The sequence below is a fragment of the Poecilia mexicana genome, unplaced genomic scaffold (genome assembly GCF_051168715.1).
Source record: "Poecilia mexicana isolate PSO_F unplaced genomic scaffold, ASM5116871v1 scaffold_11, whole genome shotgun sequence".
In the NCBI taxonomy this organism is placed as follows: domain Eukaryota; kingdom Metazoa; phylum Chordata; class Actinopteri; order Cyprinodontiformes; family Poeciliidae; genus Poecilia; species Poecilia mexicana.
Genome location: NW_028263380.1, coordinates 7,168,036 through 7,183,615, shown reverse-complemented (window position 1 = coordinate 7,183,615; position 15,580 = coordinate 7,168,036). Strand labels below are relative to the sequence as shown.

At 42.5% G+C, this 15,580-nt stretch overlaps 1 protein-coding gene across 1 annotated transcript; it reads left to right on the top strand.

Moving 5' to 3' along the window:
• The first annotated feature begins 9,028 nt into the window (after positions 1–9,028).
• Positions 9,029–15,577, top strand: myclb (MYCL proto-oncogene, bHLH transcription factor b). The gene is made up of 3 exons (XM_015013295.2): positions 9,029–9,362; positions 10,131–10,815; positions 13,641–15,577. Exons 2-3 carry the CDS (start codon positions 10,200–10,202, stop codon positions 14,429–14,431), a joined length of 1,407 nt encoding a protein of 468 aa, XP_014868781.2. The 5' UTR covers positions 9,029–9,362; positions 10,131–10,199; the 3' UTR covers positions 14,432–15,577.
• Positions 15,578–15,580: the final 3 nt, after the last annotated feature.

The following is a 15,580-nucleotide window of genomic DNA, read 5'->3' as shown; positions in this document are numbered from 1 at the left end:
AACAAACACAACCTGGCTTCTTTGTTTCTAACATAAATGTCGCCGTTTTCTCCTGTAGCTTGAAGTATTTCCAGATTTATTTATGTAAATTTGCCTTGACATGCTAGAAATGTAGCATAGTGCCTAAACTGCAGTTGCTGTTTCTACCACAAAAGTTACATTTCTTGAAGCAAAACAGAAATAAAATTACATTTAAAGGGCAGTATCATGTAAAGGTAACTTTTTTCTTAGCATTACATCATGTTATAATGTTATTCTCTCATGAAAAACAAACCTGGAGTGTTGCCTTGATTCTTTCATGCATGTTTGAGAAATCCTTTAATCTCCCGTGGCAACCAGTTCGCTGTGCAAAACACCTGGAGGGACCTAGCTCCACCTTCAACGACGAAGCTCCTCCTCAGAGCTTCAGTTTCCAAGCTTCAGCCTCACAGCCCTCCCCCACTCAGCTCCTTCAGACTAGTCGGCAGCAATTAGCAAACATCTGGCGGAGCTCATTAGACGAGCTACTTCTCAGGGCAACGCTGGTAAAAATGTCGTTAAATGGTTAATAGATGGTGTGATGTCTTCCTGAAGGCAGAGTTTCAGAAACAGCAGGAGTTTTTAAAGAGACAGAGGCCCAATTTCAAAGCGCTCAATTAAGAAGTAAAATTTCTTTCAAGTTATATTTGATATATATTGCATTTTCATAGCTTCATAGTTACTTGATTATGCTACAAAATGGTATAAAATCAGGAGTTTGCTTCATTTAAAGCTGCAAACTGCAAAGTTTTAATTGGGATTTTATGTGACAGACCAACACAAATTAGCACATTAAATTGTAAACTACATGTTTTATTATTTCTTTGTAAACAAAAAGCTAAAAACATCTTCACAACTTTTCCCCTGATGTGTCCGCTCTGTTCTTTAAACTTCATATCGCTGTTTGTCAGGGAGGCATCCTGCTTTTTAAAGAGACTAATTGCTCCATCATGTAACACCACCTGGTACGCCGAATTCAAAATAACATTTGGTACTTTATGCAGCAGCTATGCAGATTTTCAGCTGGAGGGGGGGAAAAAATGAATGCGGTACAGTTTGAGCTTGAAACAAAAACCAAGCTTGGAGCATAAATCAAAGCTCCAAAGAGACGACAGAAAAAGAAAAAAAAAATTGACTCGGGTCATAATTCTCAGAGGGGTTTGCTTCACAAGTCAACAGTTTGCTCATTTTATAGATCAGCTGTCCGCACACAGGAAGAGGGATGCTGAGGGGATTGAGTTTTCTGCAGACTAAAGACATGCAACTCAATGGAGCTGCTGACAGATGAGCTATCTGACTATTGTAACCTTTAAAACCTCCCATCCTGACACGCAGTTTAAGATTATACAGCTTTCCCAAATACTTTAAAATTTCCTTTGGACATTTTCTTTTTTTGCTAATGAGCTATTTGATTATTGAATTTCATTTCTAGAGATGCTCTGTTTTGACAGCAGCTCTCCATCAAAACGCCATTGTGTCGCCGTCTGCACAAATGCCAGTAGTAGAGATTGTTCTGCCGGCTTCCCAAGGTTGGGTTTTGTGTGCTCAAAAGTCAAGAGAGAAGACTTCAGTCCTGTCAGACGTCTGACGGCAGATTCAGGGGCTGCCGCTGCAGAATGTACCGTACACTCTGTGCCGTCCCTGATGGATCTGCACGACGCTTTTCGCAGCAGTCTATACCTAACTGTATGTCTCGCAGTTGAAGGCTCAGAGCGGCAGAGGTTCGAGGAGCTGGATGGAACCGATCAAGTGCAGGGGAAACAATGCTGGATTTTTTTTGTTGTTGTTTAATTTTCTAAAGTCAAGGCCGACGGTCCATTCAGATCGTCAGCAGTTCTGAGGCTGTTCCTCCCATTAGATGTCTCATAACTGAAAAATTCATGCAGTGCACAAAGAGGCTTGCAAGGACACAGAAATGTATAATTCTGGATTAGCATTTGGTGCTTTTTCTAACACAACAGGCAGTCCTGTTCACTGGGAACGACGAAAGCCGAGTAAAACTGTTTCCAGGTAGTTCAGACATGATGTTAGTAAAAATATCCCATGTCAAATCCATAAGAGACTGATTGTAAAGCAGTACAACACTTGGCAACGTGTTCACTTTGGCATCAAGTTTCTCTGAAATCTTTCAGCATATTTGTTCTTTGCAGGTCGTCCAATCACAATTGACAAGGCAGTTGCCAATGACTACGGTCTTGTGTCAGATAGAAAATGGTGGTTGACATGTTGCTGATTATCTGCAACTTAAATGGAAAGTTTTTTTGTCTACAAATTTAGCCTCTCTTGTATGATTTTGTAGATTCTTGAGGTTGGATATGAAACAGCTTGTGTGTTCTTCTGCAATAGGCTTTATGGGAGCTTGAAATAGGAATTGACTCAAACCGTGTGTATGAATTATTCTGTTCCATCGGTCGTACAGAATTATTCATATATAAAGGTCTTGCCTTATTCTGCTTGTATTAAATCAGAATGTCACCCAAAAGATTATTAACACAAGTTAGCCAAGTATGTAAAGATGCTGTTTGTTCTTCTCTGCATATGCATAAATGCGAGGTCGTCTTCCGCTGAGCGACACCCGACGGAGTGTGAGCGTTTGCATCTGCTGGTGGTGGTGGTGTGTGTGTGTGAGTGTGTGTGTCTGCACCACAATGGGAAACGCTTCATAAATGCTCAGAGATGCCTCCAAATATCAGTTATGTAATTGCATCGTTTCCCTCTGTCTGTTCCTGCGAAGTCTCTTCACCTCCCTAAATATCCTTCTTTCTCTCTCTCTCTCTCTCTCTCCACCCCTTCTGTTCCTCCCTCTGGACCAATAGTTCCCCTGATGGGAAAACTTTTCTCAGCCAGCCCTTCCCTGGAAGCGCCTGCAGTCTTCAAACCGGCCTCCGATTCATTCTTCCTGCCTTCCAACCTTCGTCTTGTTCTCATGAGCGCCGCTCGCTCTTCTGTGCGCCGCCGTCTCCCCAGGAAGCTGCATGTTCCTCAATTGATTTCTGCGTTTCTGGTCACAAGCAGAGATGCTCAGACGTTGCTGTGGCCACGTGTGAAGTAGATGTTAGAAGTCCTTTCAGTGCATCCTGTATCCCTGTAAGAACAGATGGATTTCCGGCCGCCTCTGAGCTTTTTCCTCTGATCAGTAGCTCAGCTGCCGTTCGACTCCAATCAGTTTCCAAATTGATTTCACGCAGCTACTGTTTTTTTTCTTCCTTTCACAGATGTAGCTATGTAGGGAGAAACACGAGGAACACAGAAAGTCACAAGTAAACAACACCCGCTGGAGCAAGATGGATTCGAAACTGTGTTTTATGCTTTCATTTCCTCAGTCAAAAAAAAATAAAAAAAATTAAAAAATAATCTATAATTACAAGATTTTCTCCAAAATCTGGAACTTTTTAATTTCAGGGCGTATATTTCAGTCGACTGAGGGTGCTCCGAAAGCAGGAAGCGGACTACATCGCGGGGCATTCTGGGTAAAAACAACCAAAGCAAATGAGTGAGTCCAGCGCTAGTTGGAGAAATGGTTTCTGGTCTTTTGCAAACAACAAAAGAGAAATCCTGCAACCGCTAAAATCTGATGCCACTCCAGTTTATGTTTACGTGCCGTGGAGAAGGAAGTCGCGCTCGTGTCGCCTTCAGAGGTTTTTATATCGTTTCATGCAGTGGTTCTTGGTGCAGCGCCACCACAGGCGAGGAGGGTGAACAGCTTTTTCAAAAGAGTTGTTTTTTTTTTATTTTTTATACGATGTGGTGAGAAAATGTAAGATTTATCCAGAATTTAGTTGTCTAAATTATAAACCAAAAAGCAAAAGCAAGGCAAAAAAGATTTCTTAATACGTAAGTGACATGTTTTTTTGTTTTTAGGATAGAGCTTTCATTACACACTTTCACCAATTAACTTAAATTAATTAAGACAACTTTATTATTTGGATTTCTTTTTTTGGCAAAGTGTCAGAAAAATCTAAAACAGATGAAACCAGATATTTACATACGCTCTATAAAGAAATACACAGCCTTTTATCATCATCTGACTTTAAATCAGACTTGCCCTTTAAATCAGACTTGCCCTGATTTAAAAAATAAAGTCTTTAGGGCAGCTAAAATTACTTAAATTACCTGAAGTCACCTGATTCAAATCCCAAACTTCAATAGTTAGGTTTTTTTTTTTAGGGTTTTTTTTTAAGACATGACCTCAACTATGTACCTGTAACTGATTTCTTTCATCCATTTTACAATCTAAATGCTGAGATTTTCACTAGGAAATATGACCCACATTTGGTGATGACTGTATTACTCTGTGTTTATTTTTATACCCACTAGTGAGAAGAAAGAGGAAAAGCTCCATCTGTGGACACAAATCAATAGACTGACCTACTGTGCTGCTCTATACTTTATCATTATTATTTTTTGAAGTGCCCCAGATTTCCCATTCCTCCTTGTCCGTATACGGATGTCAAAACAGGTTATCTAAGGTCTCTAAAGGCTCCGCTTTTTGGAGGAAACAAGAGCCAGAAAACGATTCTTGAAGGTAAAATGTGTGTGTGTGTGTGTGTGTGTGTGTGTGTGTGTGTGTGTTTGCGGCTCTTGATGGAATGAGCATCTGGACTGAAAGGCAATCCTCTCACATGCCGTGTGCGTGTCAGCAGGAGGTCAGCGCCATCCAGTAGGCAGCAGCTGCCGGTTTTCCTCTCCGCTCCAACGTATTGCACCGAGAACAACCTGAGTCCGCCACAGAAACAGAAACGGGCGGGACCCAGACTGGATATTCATTGATCAGTCTGGAAGGCTAAAGTGGAGCGCAGGATGGGATTTACGGGAATGGTGGCCTGCGAAGGAGGATGGGGGTGTCTTGAAATTGCTGTTTTCTCCCTTGTGTCCTTTACTGTTACTGCTCTTCTTCTGCCTCATCTTTTTACAGGCAAATACAGACGTGCCACAACATTATATTAAGTCAGTTTAACTGTAAATGAGCTCAACAAGTACAAGAATACAATAATATATATATATGTTTTTTCTCTTACTTACCTTCTCAGACCCAGAAATTTTTGTTTTTATGGATTTACATAATCTGTCACAAACTTTTTGTCACAGGGACCAAAATCATCAAGATCAAAAATGAGTTTTTGTTTCCTTGTCAACAATAAACTGAGCCGCAGTTCTTCAATTAAACGCATAAAGTAGTGTCAGCTTTTGTTGGAAAGGGATGAGTATGTTGTTGTAAAAAAGTTTTTGCCTCGTTAAAAGAAAGTAACCAAGTTTTGAAATTTATTTAGGTCTAGACTGGATTTGGTCAGGTCTGAGCGATAAAAATAGGATTTCACGTCAGTTTTGAACTAAAAATGCTTCCTGTATTTATTGAACAACTCCAATAACACCATACTAATTTAATCACTACAATTTTAGTAAGTTATAGTAGATTTGGGTGCAACAAAGTCTGCTTTCCACGTAGATGTAGAGTTATATGAAAACAAAAAGGCCCGCATATTTCAAGACAAGCACTTTGTGTCGTAGACAGCATTTTCTGTTGGGAAAAGTTTTTTAATCTGTGATCATTTGTTGCCCTGATTTTAAAAAATAAAGTCTTCATTTGAATCAACCTTGTGTACGTCTCTGAATGTCAGGGGCCGCAAAAAATATGTCAGAGAGCCATGAAACGGCCCGCAAACCCCTGATTTATCCTGTTTTGTTCATCTTTATCCCGTTTATGTACCGTTTTAATTAATTTTACACAAGTTTGATCTGATAACTGTAAAACATTTTAACTGCTGTGTTTTAGCTTCAGGACAAAACTTCCTGTGTCCTTAAAGGGAGCACAGTTCAGTCAAACGCACAACCCAACGTCCCAGAGGAGTGATAATCTTGAATGAGAGTTCATAAACTGAAGATTTATAAGTCAATTTGTTCTGTGAGAAGAAGAAGGAAGTCAGGAGAAATGGGAGACCTAACAGCACGGCACCCGATTCAAAACCAGTCCTTGCTCTGACTGTGTTTACAGACGGACAAACTTTATTTCTGTCAAGGGTCATGAAAAGTAACTTCAGACGACACACGTGATGGTTGGAAAGGAGGTCAAAATGTTGTCATATGATATGTGGTTTACTTGGCTCAGACACTCAGAAAAAGCAAGTCACTGCTGCTGGCAGCTAACGGGTAAACATGTAGCGGGGAGAGCGGGTGTTGTTTTCAGTCAAAATTCTCAGGATGCTTTTACACTGACAGAGAACACAAAAAGTTAAAACCTCAGTTTAAAAAAAAATATTATCTGAGAAACTTTATGCTCACAAACAACACCTATAGCTGGCCTGAAAGTCTATGTGTTTTGAGATTACGTTTTGTGCTTATTCATCAGCCTCACAAGGTCAATTCCTCTGAAGAAAAGATTTCATTATAGTTGGGGGAGTTTTCTATCAGAGAGACAAAACAAGAATGCTCATTTATGTATTTTTCTATGTTGCCAACAAAAAAGCTGCCAGTCACTTATTTAACTGGTTAGAAAAATACTCTGCTGTTAGCCTAAATAGTAGTAATGTTTCTGTTAGAAGAGTCGGCTCCAAAAGCTAATTTTCAGTCAGAAAACTGAAAAATAAAAAGTAAATGCACTTTGAAATTAATAGAAAGGGTTTAATTAAAATTTCTTAAAGATATATTTGTCTTCTAGCGTCACATTAAGGAAATGTCATTTAAAGCAGAACAGTGTCTGCATTAAGATGACGCTGTTAAAAATCAAAAACATGCCCGATCCCTCGTATCAAAATCAGTTTCTGCAGCAGTTTATTTTCTCCTTTATCCACATTCTAACCTCACATTTGCTGCTTGAGGAGTTTCATAAAAACTAATAATAAAATAATAAAAAAATCTAAACTATTAAACACAACAAGCCCCTTCAGTGCTTGTGTACTTCCCTTTTTGTACTGCTCCACTCAGAGCATACTAATAATCCTTCTTATTGCTTTTGAATATAAATGTGTAAGTTAATTGATACCTCAGGAGCGATAATGTCTCAGCGGCTCTGAGGGCCGTTCCACACCCCGTCTATATGCTGCACATATGAGTCTCAATAAACTTGAGCACCCAGCATGAACCAGGCTGTGATGCTAATAAGCCTCACTGAGACAACAGGGAATGACTGTAAACTCCACAGTGAGCCTCATCACAACGCCTCCGTGTTACAGTTTGCTTTCATTTTTAATAAATTACGTTCACATTTATTCATCATTTAAATGTTGTCTATGAGAAGACGGCATTTAATTGCGTTATTGGATGTGTGTAAAAGGAATGATCCCCCTCCCCCCCACGTCTCCCCTTTGTGCCTTAAACCTAATCACTTTCTTTATCTGAGGAGACGCGTCTTTGTGCATCTGAATCAAGCGGGCACTCACACTTACTCACTTTTGATGATTAATTCAAAAGAAGGGGAGCAGATAAGGCATCTCAAAGTGCAAAAGAAAGAAGACGAAAAGCTGCGAGAGCAGAAACTCTGTGCCTCTTTTTCCACCAGTTTGTTTCTTCTGGGACTTTGTCTCATCTCTCTTTGGGGGAGGGAAGGGGATGGGAGTTTCGGAGGGTCAAGATCCTTTTGTTTTTTCCAGCTTTTGTCTTTCTGATGAGGGCCAAGCTGAAACCGAACCGACACGTTTGGGAGGAAGGCCAGGTGAGAGTTTCTGGGCGTTGGACGAGGACTTCAGGACGTCTTCAGGAGGGGAGGTGATGGGTCCCAGTCATCGTCCTGGAGAAAGACAACAGGGAGTCGGTTTCATGTGGCAAAGAAAAACAGACATCAGCAGTTGTCAGTGTGTGTGTGTGCGTGCGTGCGTGTGTGTGCAGCTGTTTAGAAGTACTCTCTCTCCTTAGACACACACAGAGGAGGATGAGTGTTGGTTCCATATTGGCTCTCTCTCAGAGGGTGGGAGCTTTACATTATAAGCTTGATATTGATTACAGGCATTGATGGCTGACACCAGATCCTGCAGCCATATGTCTGCATGGATGTGACCACCAAGCACACAACAAACACCGTTTTTCTGCCTCATTCCTGGTGGTCTCGCTGTAGGATTTACTGCGGCTGCCACATGTTTCAGGAAAATGATTTCTCGTTAAACGAGTCATGGTCTTGAGAAAGTAACCTGGCTATAATTTTGCTAAAATGTATTTTAGCAAAATTTAAAATGTTCACATCCTACCCCCAAAAATTACACAAATACAACCTGATCAGATGCAAAATATAATTAAATTATGACATCATTTAATGAATTATCCAGACCAACTGGGACATTGGTGAAGAAGAGATCGCCTACTGAGTCTAGTGAAGTTTGCGGTAACTTTTAATCGGTCTTTTACAGGATAAATTTTGGCCCACTCTTCTTTGCAGAATTGCGTGAATTCAGCCATATTGGAATATTATTGAGCATGTATCCCCTAAGGTCACCACAGTATTTAAATTGGATTTAAGTCCAGATTTAATTAGGCCACTCCACTCGGTAAATAATGACATGTTTAATCCAAAAGTGTCATTATTTTCCAAATAACTCTTCATGGCAACAGTCATGAACATTCATGAAGATGCCTTCATATTCTTTTCTGGTCTTATAAAATGTTTATGACAGTTTCATGTCAGTCTTAGACACACAAATGAAGTGTTGCCCCTTTTTCCTTTAAAAATGAAATCAACATTTGAAAACTGCCTTTGTCTTGACTTAAACTATCTTTTTGTGCTGTATTTTTGGACCAAAAGATAACCATACCAGACTGAAGCCACTGAAATTCTCGATTATATCCATTTTGCCTGATAATCCTGTTTTGCGTATAAACTTGCTGAAAACCCTTTTCAGCGTCTATGTAGATGAATTCTATGTGTGTTTATTGAAGCAGCAGAGTGACTTCCCCCACTGAAACTGTGACCTCAACAACAACAAAAAAAAGATTGCAAAAGCGCTGTTGGCTTATGAAAGGAGCATCATGTAACCTTGTGTTTTGGGTGGGCTGCACCTTTAAACAGCAGGCGTGGCTCCGCTTACTACGGGCCCGCCTCCCGTGCATAACAGCCGCCTCTCCTCCCTCGCTCTGGATCATATTAGTGCGGCAGTCCTGCGAAGAAAGTGACCGCAGCCGGGCCACTCGAGGGGTGGGAGCGCGAACCGAGCGGACCATCGCCGAGGGGGTTCCTACCCTCCAGGAGCAGACAGGAAACAGCGGGACGCTGAGCGCTTCGAAGCGGGAGAGCTGGAGTCCAACGGAACGGGGCGAAGGAGGGGAAGGAAGGCTGTCGTCGCTGCGGGCTTTTGGGCTCTTTAATTTTACGCACAGCGGATCTGTGAAGACGCGGACAGGTCATCCTCTCGCAACCGCAGGTAAACAAACTCTTTTATTCAGTTGGTTCCGGTCCGCACGTGCGCTTCTTGTACAGCCGACACAAGCGCGTGCACGGACGGTTCCGTTGGCGGTGATTTAAAGTTTGAGGCTTGAGCAGCTTCCTGCGCGCTGCCTAATTAAGTGATGGGTGCGCTTCTCAGCCGCAGCTGTGCATTCTTGGAGCTTGATAAGCATTATCGCCGAGGAGGAGCCAGATAAACTACTTTACATACGGCCGCCTGCTCTCACCAGGTTTCCTCCAGCAGGCAGCCGAGACTCCTACCTTTACTCCAGCCGCTTAATCTATTTCAATCTAACCTAATCAGTCTATTTTGTGCTGAACCGACTGACCCCCCTCTCCCTGTTGCCGCTCTGTGATAGGGAACTGGTGGAGCTCTGTTATGTAACGGAGGCACTGTTGCGAAACTTGTAGTTGTAGGTTGGAACTTGATAACTTTCAATCACATTTTCACCCAAATGATGCCCCAGGAGGAGGCTGAACAAAATCAATCCTAAATTCAGTCGTTTTTTTTTTAATTCAAACGGATTTGTTTTTAATAGGATAATGAATGTAAAACTATTATTTATTCATTCTGCCTACCCTGGGTGCAAGCGGAAAAAATAAAAATATTTTTAATACTGAAATTATTTTTTTTTAAAAAGGGTTTCTTGGAGCTAAAATGTATATAATTTTTAATTTTTAAATGTTATTTTTTCTGTAATGTATAAATGAACACATCTCTGATTCCGCCTGTGTATCTCCACAGACGGAGGCACCACGGAGTGATTCACGCCCCCTCCAGCCCCCCTCACCTCACCCCGCCTGTCTGCCTCCAATGCCGGGCATTAGCTCCGCCGCGCCTCGTTATGAAAACTGGGAAATGGACCACTACCAGCACTACTTTTACGACGACCACGATCCGGACGAGGACTTCTTCATGTCCACGGCGCCCAGCGAGGACATATGGAAGAAATTCGAGCTGGTTCCGACCCCGCCCATGTCCCCCATGCGGCTGCCCGCGGAAGGGTCGGGCCAGGTCGGGCTACACTGTCCCTCTCTCGGGGACAAGCTGGAGTGGGTTTCTCAGTTCCTGGGGCAGGACGACGAGCATAATCAGCAGCAACAGCAGCACGCGCAGGAGCTGCCCTACAAGCTCGCGACCAGCGGCGACTCCTTCGGCAACCTGAGCTCCATCATCATCCAGGACTGCATGTGGAGCTGCTTCTCTGCCGGACAGCAGCTGGAGAGAGTGGTAGGGGAGCGTCCTCGGCTCGGCGCCGGAGGCAACGTTTTGTCCCCGTGGAAAGCCCAGGGTGCCCTCGCCGACACGTGGTTCGCGGGTGGCCTGGCTGCGGACTGCGTGGACCCGGCTGCCGTGCTCACTTTCCCGCTTCCCGGAGGATGCAAGAGAAAGGTGTCGTCCGGTTCAGAGTCGCACACAGACTCCTCAGGTCAGTAGCTCGTTTATTCACCAAGCAACTGTGGGACAAATAGAAGTAGTTATTTTATGTTTCCCCCGTCAGCTCTGTGTGTTTTTAAAGATTTCGCTTAAGTTGTTGATTGAGTCTGAGATGTGAGAGTTGTGTGTCAGCAGTAGTTGGTAAGGCTCCTCCTGACTGCATTGCACCTTGGTGCATGCAACACATGCTTGAAGCCAAGAGTGACACACCCATTGAAACATCTGCTGCTTGGCAGGAGTCCAGCAGACCAGCTGCTCCCTCTCCCTGCTGCTCCTCCACTCTGACTTATGGCAGTAATATCTTCCCAACTTCTGTTTGGCTCCGTTTTCTCCTGACTTCTTACAGCAAGTGCCTTTCAGTTGAACTTTGTGCTACTAAAAAGGAGGGAAGAGAAAGCCATGTGTGTCTTGGCGTGAGCTTGTTTGACTTTCTATTTGCAAGATAACTTTGACAGTGTTTAAATTTATAACACAACCTGTAACATGAACTCCTCGAATTGTATAATGCATTATTACCATCACAGTATCAGTCTTTATTTTGAGACAGAGATTTAATTTAAAAAAATGAATAACTTGTTGATGCACCGATGGGGCTTCTGACCGGTACCAATTTCTGGCATCTTTTAAGGTCTGATTTATAATAAAAGCTGAACTCTGTTTTATAGGTTTTTGATAAAGCGTGTACTTTTTAATGCAAAATTAAATGCAAGATCTTTTTTTTTTTTCCATTCATCAAAACATGGTTCTCAGATTTTTTATCAGATTTTTTTTTAATTTAACCCAAATTTTTTTATTTAACCCAAAAAATGCATGTCAATTTGTAAATTGTCGATTCGTTTATAATTTTTGTTTACTTTTTACATTTTTTTTTTCATTTTTTTACTTTTATAATTATCACTATAGCGATAATTTCAATATAATTCACTATAATTTTGTAATCTATCACTAAATTACATTAATGACAATTTTATGTCACTATAGTGACATGAAATTCTAAAAGTTCTTAGATTTGATGCAGTTAGTAAAGGGATAAAACAGATTTTAAGTATTTGACCTGCTGATGAAAAATCGTCCGATTCTGATCTCAATCCAGTTGATCAGTGCATCTTATAACACTTTGTCTAGTGGTAGTTTCCAAGTATTTCACTGTGTGGAATAATTAAAATCTGTTTAGAGACACAAGCTCTTCACTTGCTAACAATAAGGGTGATGAATGGCTTTCGTTTATCGGAAACGTTTCCAAACAAGCCAACTCGTCCATCTTGTAAGCAAGGGGAGAAGCGTAGAAGTAGCTTAGCCAGCTGACCAGCAGTTTCTGCACTCCATGCAACTTAAGACGCCCTCCAGCAATTCCTCTGTGACGGTATAACAAAAAAACATCAGTCATTTTTAAAACCCTCTCGATGCTGAGAAGCGACCCAGCTTCATTCAAACCTCGCTTCTTCCCAAAGATCCCCTCCTACCCCCGGTTGGAGCCCATATGACTGGGTTTGGTATGCAGGCTGCCATGTGATCTGTTGGGGTCTGGACTGCGCGTAATGGTGTGTGGAATGTCACAAAGGGAGCCTGTTGCTGCATTCCTCTGCTCCAACAGGCTGCAGCTACAATTGTCTGCGTGTGTGATCCGAGCCAGCCGGGGCCTTGAATAGAGTAGGATTAGCCTTTTAGGAGGTCGGCTCGACCCGTGGAATTCCCCTGGAGGAAGCTGGAGGTGTGTCTCGCCACATTCTGCAGAATCTTATCTGCTTCGCGAAGGTGGATGGGCAGAAGTAGGGAGGGGTCCATTGCAGGGTTTCTCTGAAGGGGGGAAAAAAACAGATCTTAACCCTTTTTTTTTCTTCTTTTTTTTGGGGGGAGATTGATTCTCATGAGAATAAGTTTGTGAGAATCGAGTTGATAAGAATTTAATGTTTTCTTTCCACTCGAGGAAACATTGTGGGAAACTTTTTCTCAAGCCATGCCTAGTTGAACATTGGCCAGCTTGTTTTAACAAGCTTAAAACTCCCCCCATGTCTCTCCTTCCTACCTCGTCCTCACTCTCAACACATGAATGAAGCGAGGGAATTCCTACTGAGGGGGCTGGTTTAAAGGAGAACTGCTGGCTCAGAGTGTGTGTCTGTTCTCTGCAAGTGTGTGTGTCATGATGCATGTCATAGTTTCCAGGGATTTTGTTTAATTTTTACAGTAAAGGCTAACTGGATGATGCCGTCCAGAGAGAATGCGGTGGATTTTCTTCCTTTATTTGGTGTTGCTCTTTTGCCTGATCACATTTGTGTATCCCTGTTGTGATGATGGTGGCAGTGGTGGTAGGACAATCAATGGTTTGGCTGTTCGATTCCCGCTACATCCGCCAATGTCATTGCATTCTTGAGCAAGAGTTGCCTGCTTGATAAAGCGCTATGCATGTATTTAACAAGGTAACACTTTATTTGAAGGGGTGTGCATAAGACTGACATGACACTGTCGTAAACATGAACGAGTCTTTATGAATGTTTATGACAGTTGTCATGAAGTGTCATTCGGTAAATAATGATACTTTTAATGAAGTTGCGTTGAAAGTCTATTAAAAGTGCCAACTTTGCATTAAATTATCATAATTTACAAAATCATGCAAAGTTGATACTTTTAATGGACTTTCAACGCAACTTTTAGAGCAACTTTGCATTAAAAGTGTCATTATTTACCGAATGACACTTCATGACAACTGTCATAAACATTCATAAAGACTTCTTTATGTTCATGACAGATGTTATCAGTCTTATGCACACCCCTTCAAATAAAGTATTACCCTTAACACTTACCATATTCACTTTTCAGATGACGAAGATGAAAACGATGATGATGAGGAGGAGATTGACGTGGTGACGGTGGACCACAATCAGCAGCAGCAGCAGCATAAACCCCGTCGACTGGTCACCACCCGCAAACCGGTGACCATCACGGTGCGAGCAGACCCCCACGACCCCGGCACCAAGCGTTTCCACATCTCCATCCATCAGCAGCAGCACAACTACGCCGCGCCCTCCCCGGACACTCTCCCCGCGGCTCCCGAGCCCGCCCGGAAGAAGGTCCGACAGGGAGTCCCCGCTCCCGTGACCCAGCCTCACAGGAACTCTCTCCACAACCAGCCCCGGCCCGGCCATGCGCCTCTGAACTTGGACAGGAGAAGGTCTCACTCCACTGCGGCCGGGGTGAGATCAGAGTCCCCCAACCTCAGCGCGTCCTCTCCTACCTCGTCCTCGTCGCCTTCGTCTCCACCCAGCTCCTCCTCCTCGTCGTCATCCCACCAGAGCTTGCCGTCGAAGCCCCGTTCCCACATGTCGAGCCCCCTGTCCTCAGACTGCGAGGACACGGACAAGCGCAAGGCGCACAACTTCCTGGAGCGGAAGCGGCGCAATGACCTGCGCTCCCGCTTCCTCTTGCTACGGGACGAGATCCCGGGGTTGGCGGACTGTGCCAAGACCCCCAAGGTGGCCATCTTGACCCGAGCTACGGAGTACCTGCAGCAGCTCCACACCGCCGAGAAACAGAAGACTCAGGAGAGGAAGCAGCTGAAGGCCAGGCAGCTGCAGCTGCTGCAGCGGTTGGCGCAGCTCAAACGCTCCTGAGAGCCGGAATCGACCGTCGCCTTCACATGAACACTTGAACTGAAGGAGAACTACATAAAGTGGGGAAAAACACTGAGTTGGTCATGCTGGATTAGAGGAGTTGGATTTGTTTTTTTTTTTATTTTTTGCTTTTGTTTTTTTTTTTTCGATTTGTGGTTTGCACATCAGCTTCTGAGTGACAGAGCTATCTGGACGGCTGTTTTCTGGCTGGTTTCCGTTTTACTATCCTGAGGTCTCAAGGGATTTCTGTTGGATCTTGCAAGGGGGAATTTACTCATGGTTACTTGATATTTTTTAAATTTAACCCCAACAAGAACTATTAAAACTTGTCTTAAAATAAAGTTGGCATTGTTAATTGCTAGAACCGCTTTGGTCAAAGCCCCTGTTCTTTATTATCTGGTCAAGAATGTCAAAATTCATGATTTTGCCAATACATCTTAGTTTTTCAGGCTTCCCCAACCTTCCCTTTCCCTCCCTATTCTTCTCATTTTCCTTAACAGCAGTTGGTCAGTCCTTGTTTGAAACTGGCTTGAAATGAAGAAGTTTGAGCTGCTTTCCCTGCACCCAACCCTCCCTCCTCTTTTTATTGCCCCAGTACCATTTACTGCTGCATGTTACAACAAAACCCTTTCAGTTACAGCCTTTTTTTTGTTTTTCTTTTTTGTAGCAATTTTAGAAAACGGGTTATGTCTGAAATTTTCTTCAATACAGGTCATCAAAATGATAATAATAAAAAAACACTAAAATATTTACTGAGATTTATTGTTGTGCCATGAAGATCAGCCAAAAGGTGAATGTCAGCTTAGGTTAAAATATTGGCTTAAATCTGTGTTTTAAAAAAATACTGTCTTTTTATTGAAGTCATGAGTTCCAGCTGTATTTTTTTTTCTTTTTTTTTTTTTTGTTAATCTATTTGATGGAATGCCTTTAGGAGCCTTTCTATGTATATAGGCTATCCAGATGGATGTTCTGTTTTTAGATCCTTGACTGTACAGTGAAACCAAAACCTGAGCTGTCTAAGTTTACTCATCCCAGTTTCTGTAGGGCTTGCTGGCTTTTCAGAGATTACTCAAAACTTCTATTTTTGTTATTAAAATTCTAAAGGAGGAAAAAAACCTGTTGAAATAAAACACCACTTTGTCACTATAT